The sequence below is a fragment of the Bidens hawaiensis genome, unplaced genomic scaffold (assembly GCF_021521415.1).
Source record: "Bidens hawaiensis isolate Kalapana, Puna unplaced genomic scaffold, B.hawaiensis_p1.1 tig00008932_1, whole genome shotgun sequence".
NCBI lineage: Eukaryota > Viridiplantae > Streptophyta > Magnoliopsida > Asterales > Asteraceae > Bidens > Bidens hawaiensis.
Genome location: NW_027491647.1, coordinates 298,971 through 307,520, shown reverse-complemented (window position 1 = coordinate 307,520; position 8,550 = coordinate 298,971). Strand labels below are relative to the sequence as shown.

The 8,550-nt window shown below is 33.0% G+C and overlaps 1 protein-coding gene across 1 annotated transcript; it reads left to right on the top strand.

The window, feature by feature from the left end:
- The first annotated feature begins 1,225 nt into the window (after positions 1-1,225).
- LOC143530329 (putative protein phosphatase 2C 12) lies at positions 1,226-6,639 on the top strand. The gene is made up of 9 exons (XM_077025887.1): positions 1,226-1,483; positions 1,593-1,764; positions 2,789-2,942; positions 3,034-3,097; positions 3,577-3,684; positions 3,792-3,917; positions 4,835-5,079; positions 5,882-6,087; positions 6,449-6,639. Exons 1-9 carry the CDS (start codon positions 1,283-1,285, stop codon positions 6,475-6,477), a joined length of 1,305 nt encoding a protein of 434 aa, XP_076882002.1. The 5' UTR covers positions 1,226-1,282; the 3' UTR covers positions 6,478-6,639.
- Positions 6,640-8,550: the final 1,911 nt, after the last annotated feature.

Below are 8,550 nucleotides of genomic sequence, written 5' to 3'. Positions count from 1 at the left end.
TATTTTGTGTTTATTTTCGTTATTGATTTTGTCTTTTTTTTAATATTGTGTCTTTTTTCTTTATATTGTGTTATATTTTGTTCGACATTATGTTATGTTTTGCGATCTATTGTGTCTTTTTTTAGTTATAGTTGTGTATTTTGTTTATTTTCATAATTGTGTCTTTGATCTCACCATTGTGTCTTTTCATCATTTTTTTGTATTTTTTTAACGGGAATGATTGCGGAAACATTTTAGTTTTTTAGTTTTTTATTTATATTTTGAGTTATTATTTTTTTATTATTTTTTTAATTTATTTTTAAGGGGTTTTTTGTATGGTCACAAATTCTTTCACATTTCTCATTTTTTCTCCCTTTGTATTTTAACTTTACTCTCTTTTCTAAATCTATAATAACATTATAAATAATTATAAATAAATACATGGTAAAGTTATGATAAACTGTTAGTCGTCATGATTTAAATTCAGTACTTTTCATGTGAATAAGAGTATTTACCAACTCCGGAAACACAATATTGATTTTGTAATTTTGGATATATAATCTAAATACACGTCAAATCACTTAATCTTGATTACTTTAAAAAGCTTTTTTATTATTTTTCTGAACCATCATTTAGATTGGTAGTGGACAGTAACCCATCCGTTCACGTGGAATACCTGAAACTCTTTATTTTTTAATCACATGTTAAACTTGAACCCTAAACCACTTAGACCGGATATCATTGTGTTATTTTATTTTATTTTAGAATGACGACTTTCTTATTTTTTAGGCCACCACACTCTCTAATTTTGAGAGTCTCGTTGCCCCACTCTGGCCAAATAATGTTGTCTTGACCGGGCTCACGCTGGCTTCTAAGTTTGGCTTGACCGTTCCCTCGAGAAACCATACCACCGGTTGCAACTTGACAATCGTTGTACCACCACAAGAATAAAACTCTCTGGCGTAACACACGGTGAGACAAAATCCCGGGTGAACTCTAGATTCGAACCGACAATCTCGCACGATCTAGCTCAAATTATTCATTGCAAATATCCAACCAAAGTGTCACTAATAGGGGATCAGACTTAGTTCTCTATCGGAGAACCCATATTATTTTTAATTACTTTTGTCGTAAGAAAACAATATAAATATATATATATATATTATATTTATTTAATAATGATAAGATACATTAGTCATTCTTCATCCACATTTTCAATCAACTCATCCGATGCTCACTTCGATCGATGTTTAATTTCAGGTTTCTGATGACCGAGTCGTTGAATTTATAAATCAATCTGGATATGTTGTGCAATAACAGGAGTGAGCACGTGCCGTTATCGGTGCTGTTGAAGCGTGAATTGGTTAACGAGAAGGCTGATAGGCCCGAGATTGTTAGTGGCGAGGCCAATCAGTCCAAAAAGGGGGAGGATTTTGCTTTGGTTAAAACCGAATGCGAGCGCCTCGTGGGAGATGGTGTTGTCACTTCTTTTTCCGTCTTCGCGGTATGCCCTTGTTGTTTGATCATTTGGTGTTAATCTGCATTTGTTGTCTTATTGTTTGGTTAATTTAAGTTAGATGACTAAATTAGGGTTTTGTTGTTGTGTTGTCTAGATATTTGATGGACATAATGGATCTGCCGCGGCTATTTATACCAAGGACAATCTGTTGAACAATGTGTTGTGTGCCATTCCGCCTGATCTTAACCGTGATGAATGGGTGGCGGCTTTGCCTCGGGCTTTGGTGGCAGGATTTGTGAAAACTGATAAAGATTTTCAGGAGAAAGGTATATTGGATTTTCTCTACTATTTTTTTAGAAATTCTATGTGTTGGATGGCTAGATATACATATCATTGAGTAGGCCCGTCATAGGTCTCATTGTAATTGTCTAGTTGGACATTATATCTTGTGTGCGCGCGCAGGCGTATATATGTAGCTGCTTGTAATTGATTTATTGCACTTTAAGTTAGAATTGAGTCACGGTGATCTGCATATGGAGCTGTAAGCTTGCCTTATTGACACCCAGGCATTTCAAGTTCTATCATGGAAACAACCTTCTTTACACTTCAACAGCCAATGTTTGAAGCTTTTAATCTTTAGTGTTGAAAGAAACGTTTTTTTGATATTTACTAATTAGGTCACGGTTTCTTCACGAAACACAATTCTATTTACTTTTCGTAACTTATTTGGAGCAAAACAGTTTCCATATTTTTGTCAGCCTTCTTAACGTGGCATACACGTTGATAGATCGCCTTTTTCCGTAATAGGATTATGTTTCAAGCATAAATATGAAAAAAGTTGTAAAGTTCATGTTCATTGAAGGTTATTTTCTATACGAAACCTTTTTTGCTTGCTTGTGGCTTACAAAAACAGATCATTTGAGGAAAAGTAATTAAAAGAGGGGGTATCATAGAAATCATCCTTTGAAGGTAAAGTATCCTTCTATAGAACTCTTGAGATTCTATACTACCCCAAACAATGAAATTACTAGTCTTTTCAACTGTTACTGGTCGTTTGGAGATTGGGTATTACATAACTCTGTATGATTATGATCATTTTCCCAAATTGAAAAAAGAAGACATAAAAGACGTAACTCAGTGCAACGAAAACCTTCCATAAATAACACAGGGCTGTGGTTGGTGCTTGATGAATTCTTGTATCATTGCAGTATAACATACTATACATGTTAATAAATGTAATAATAACTGTAGCATATGGCCTGAATCTTCATTTCCCTCATTAGTATCTTTATGTTTGTAAAATATGTGTGCATACATGTGTACTAAAATTTATAAATGCTGTGTTTACAGGTCAAAGGTCAGGGACAACTGTCACCTTTGTAATAATCGAGGGATCAATCGTGACGGTAGCATCAGTTGGGGATTCCCGCTGCATTCTTGAATCTGCTGATGGGGCAATATATTATCTTTCAGCAGATCACAGACTTGATTCCAATGAGGAAGAGTAAGTCATTGTGTTTTTTGGATCGGATATATTTTATTATATCTTCATTCATTATTTATATATTTATTTATCTATTTTATTTGTTTGGCAGGAGGGAACGTGTAACTGCAAGTGGCGGTGAGGTTGGGCGGCTTAATACTGGTGGTGGTACTGAGGTATTTTTATGTTTTTCTTAATACTGGTTGTGATATTGGGTTTTTAGTCTAAATGGATTTAGGTCAGTTCGGGGTCGAATCCTTGAACCCGTGTAGTTAAACGTGTCCTGTTCCGGTCGACTTGTCAGATTTGAGGTTGATTCGTTAACTTATATGTTTTCATAATTTAAAAAAAATATGTTTTATGTCATAACTTAAACTGATTAATGCTAAAATTTAAAAGCTAAAGGAAAAATAAGCATCAAATTTAATAATTAAAATGTAGTTATGTTATAAACATTTTTCTTATTTGTAAATTTGTAATTTCAGTGCATTAATATGTAAAAATATAAAATAAAACTATTACATATATGTCTTCATCTTGGTTTTTTTGGTAAGCTATTTAAACTTTTTCAACATGTTCAGATTGAAATATCAATTACAAAACAAAGAAAGTACTTAAAGTTTTATTTATGAAAACGCTACTTTTTTGTTGCCAGATTGGGCCTTTGAGATGTTGGCCGGGGGGCTTATGCCTTTCCCGTTCCATTGGAGATCGGGATGTTGGGGAGTTTATCGTTCCCGTTCCTTACGTTAAGCAAGTGAAGGTTAGTTTCTCATCTTGCTGCTTTAAGATCACTGTATTCTATATTAAATGATGTAAACTGCTTTAACCCATTACCCAACCCGACCCGAACCGTTTTGTTATCTGCAGCTATCTTCTGCTGGTGGGAGGCTTGTTATCTCTAGCGATGGCGTGTGGGACTCTCTTTCTGCAGAAGAGGCTCTCGAGTGCAGTCGTGGTTTGGCACCCGAAGCCGCAGCAGCACAAATCGTTAAAGTATGTGAATTAAATTATTGGAAAAATCTGAATGATTATTATTGCCGTTTTTGAAAACCGTTCGGTTTCTGTTTTTGGTTTGTTTCGCTTTTACCATTTGGGCTTGAAATTTTTGATGTGAAAGTAAAAGTTGACCTAAATAATGTATTTAGTCTGGAATATTTTTACTAATTAATGTTTAATTCATTTAATTCTTATAAATTACCTAAAAATCCAAATTAAAAAGGAAAACCAGACACCCTGTTTGATTTTAATTTCATGCAACTGAAACTGAACCGGGTATTCAGTTATAACGAAAACATAAAATCAAGCGTCGGTTTTTTTAGATTCGGTAATATCGGTTTTAATTTCACGCAAAATCGAACCGGACATTCGGTTTGTACAAAAACATAGAGCCAACCATCGTTCTTGTTTGGGTTTGGTTATTTTGGTTGTATATTCATGCAAAACCAAACCCGAATCCAATATTCAAACTAATCGTTGATTTTTTGTTTGGCTTGGTTATTTTGTTTTTAATTTCATGCAAAACCGACCTAATATTTGGTTTTCAAGAAAACATAAAACCACCCGTTGGTTTTTGTTTTTGTTTTTGTTTGGGTTTGGGTATTTCGGTTAAATTTCATGCAAAACCGAAACCGAGCCTAATACTATGTTTTTACAAAAACAGAAAACCAATCATGGGTTTCTGTTTGGGTTCGGTTATTTCGTTTTAATTTCAAGCAAAACGTAACCGAACCGGATATTAGGTTTTTACGAAAACATAAAACCAACTGTTTATATATGTTCGGGTTTGGTTTGGTTTGTTTTGATATCGGTTACGGATCTCTTTTTTTTCTTTCACGCACACCTCAATATATACAGATGAGAAACTCTAGAAAAGACTCTACAAGTAAACCCCTAATAAATACAATGTACAGGAAGCTGTACAATTGAAAGGATTGCGTGATGATACAACGTGCATTGTGATCGATGTATTACCTCCTGAAAAGACAAATCCACCCTTGCAACCACCAAAGAAGACAGGTAAGCGTGTATTCAAGGCCATGTTCAGGAAAATGAGTACAGAGTTGCCACCCAAGCTTGATGGTGAAGAAGAAGGGTACTTTGACCCTGATTTGGTGGAGGAGTTATTTGAGGAAGGATCCGCTATGCTTTCAGAACGGTAGGTATACATTTAGGGGTGTAAATGAGCCGAGCTTCTCGTGAGCTGCTTGAGATTGGCTCACTAAACTTGAAACTAACCGATGTTAAACAAGCTCGAAGCTGTTATATCGAGCTTGACTAGGCTTGCTAACCTAAACGAGCCTGCTATATATTTATATAAAAATATAAATATATTTTACATAATATTAAAATTATGATAAATTTAGCTAAGTAATATGTGTTTTATATGTGTGTGTGTGTATCATTTTATTTATTCTTTTTATAAATTTACTATTATTTGAGGGTGGTTTTGTCAGTTATTATATTTAATTTTATGATTATACATATGTAAATTGGTTATATAGATGTATGTAATTTGGTTAGTACACATATGCAAACTTGTGATTGCATATATGTAAACCCAAACTTACATATAATAAATAAATAAATAAAGTGATTGGTTGAAGGAGTTGTTATATTTTGGAGTTCTGAAGAGATCCAAACCCTATATATTTGTAAATTTATAGTCACACACATATATGAATAAAGTAATAATATATTTTGAAAGGCTATAAATAAAGTAATTAAATACTTAATAAATAATAAACAAGTCGAGCCCAAGCTAAGCTTGAACTTTAGACATAGAGCTTGAGCTCTTGTAAATTAAACAAGCTGAGCTCGAGTTTAGGCAAGCCCAGGCTCGGTTTGGCTCATATCCACCCCTAGTTATAATATGCAAATATATCTCACATTGTTTAACATTCTTCATAACTTTTTATTAGCACACGGGTTTGACTCGTTTTATTTTCTGTGGTTTACAGGTTAGATACCAAATACCCGCTCAGTAATATTTTTAGGCTGTTCATTTGTGCGGTGTGTCAAATTGAAATGAAACCCGGGGAAGGGATTTCTATACACCATGGTTCGGGTGATACACGGGGAAAGTTAAGGCCCTGGGATGGTCCTTTTCTTTGTGTTAGCTGCCAACATAAGCGAGACGCCATGGAAGGGAAAATGCCATCCACAAGTAATATTTATTTTCTCTTTTTTTTTCTTAAGAGATCACAAAATGGGCGGGTCGGTTGGGCAGGTTCTCAAAGTGGTAACTTTCAATGCCACTATAAACAGTCGGTTGGCTTGCAAACGCGCTTTTGCCCATTTTGTTGTACTTTTTTTTAAGTAATTAATGCTTAAGATCTGGTAACGACAGTTTTGTACCAAAAAAAGTGTTAATTAAATTCATTATTTTGGACAAATGAATGGTAAAAACTAAAAATAATTGAAACCGAACGGTTTTAAAAAACTCAAATCAAAACTGAAAGTGTCACATGTAGTGTTCTTTAATGTATTTATCATCTAATCATCTCTGCATGATATATTGTTGTCAGATGCGCGATACAGTAGCGACAGTGATTGATGTTACATTGGTGCCCAGCAAATACTTACAGTTGTTTCTTAGCAAAATAGCATAATATATTTGAAGGCCATAAAGATTGTCAACATATGTTCTTTATCTGTCTCAAAGGCATTGACTTTTTTTTTTAAAGTCTTTTAAGCTTGTGCCAAGATTGTTGGTTCATCAAGATCTTTCTCTTCATTCCCCTTACAATATCAGATTAGTATTGTAATCTGTAATGATCCTTAATAGCATTGCATAGATCTAGCATTGACTGTTACATTATTTTAACAAAAATTTTTAGTCTTTTATATCTTTGGAATCATTTATAAGTCTGTAGCAATATTATATATTCCTACTAAAAGTGAACAATTTCCCATAATATACATTCTTCTCATTGTGCAATCAGTGTTCATGGTATTGTATATGAGGGTGTAAACGACCCAGGCCCAAGCTTGAGTTTGGCTCCATTGGAACTCTGTTTAAAACTTAAGCTCAACACGTTTATTTTTTAAAAAGTTAATTGTTTTATTTTATATATATATATATATATATATATATATATATAGTTATTTTTCTGTATCTTTATAGCTATTATATTAGATTATTTACTTAGTTTTATATTTTTTTTATATAATATTCATTATGCAGTTATTTATTAATTATATCAATTGATATATTTATATAAATATTATAAGTTTGTGTAGGCTATTGAGTCAGACTTGATGTGTGGCGGTTGGGCTCGTTTATTATATAAGCTATAATTTAGGCTTTGGCTCTTTTTAAGTTCGTCTTGTTTACATCTTTTAGCAACGATATCGAGTAGCTCACCAACGACTCGGTTCACTTACACCATAATCACATCTGTTTTTGATCTTTTTTTCAAAAACATTCAATTATGATTTTTGTTGTCAGATTTAGGGCCATTAGGGTCTTCATCATCATCTGCATTCATAAGTGCACAATCTGTAGTCCTCGCTTAAGCTTGTCCCAAAAAAGACTCATGTATTCATTTGTGTCGTGCTTCTTGTAGAAAGCCAACATTTGTTGCTAAGTGAGTATCCAAGTTTCTCTAAAGAGATTGGCGCATGTTTATTTTCTACGTAGTTAAGGATTTGGATTAAAGATTAGTGATGAGCGTAGACATGTTACTTATTAATACGATTTATTCTATGTACAAGTGCACATTAATACAATATGCATTATTTTAGGTCGCTAATACTCATAATTTTGGAAGAAAATGATATGTTAGGAGTATTATAGATAACTAGTCTAGATATGAAGTAACAATTACAATTTACACACAAAAGAACGAATTCCTTCTTTGATCTTTTAAAGATATTGGTCGGTCAATAATAACATGACTTTATTTGTTTTGGCCCGCTTAAGAACTTACATGTTTCAAACGAAAACTATTGCCCACAAACTCCCTTTTATCAATCACGTACTAAAATAACCACTGTAAATTGGTTAAGTTGTTAGTTTGCATAATAGTTCGTCAAACAAATCAAATAAGTAGTTGTGTGTGTGTACAACCAATTACTAGTCATCCATTATCGCTTTGTTCTTATATTGAATAAGATATTGTTTGCATATATTCAGTAGTTGAAGGCATGTTTTCAAAATATGCTTTATTGAATAATAAAAAGACGGGAATCATTCAAGTTGACACCCTTAAAAGAAAAATGATCGGAGGACTGATTGATGAATAGATTGTGTTGGATTTATGTTCAAAGTGCCACACATGACAATGTTACGATTGATATATGACCCTAAAGGGTAACACACTAAAATATTATTTTTCTGTTGGATTTAGAATGTGAATAATAAAATTGATAACATTTGTTAATATTATTTTGTGAAGTAACAAATCAATATGAAGTATAAATGTAGATATATATTTTATTGCTAGTATCTTTTATGTTAATTTTATGTACAATGATGTAATTGAAAATGATCTAATACAATAATCCCTTATTCTATATTATGTACGTGACGTTCTAAATCTTTGATTTCAAAAAAAAAAACATGCAAACCCTAAAATCACAACTACGCCAGCCGGTCTTCGTCCAACTCTGCCCCCAACGATTTCGT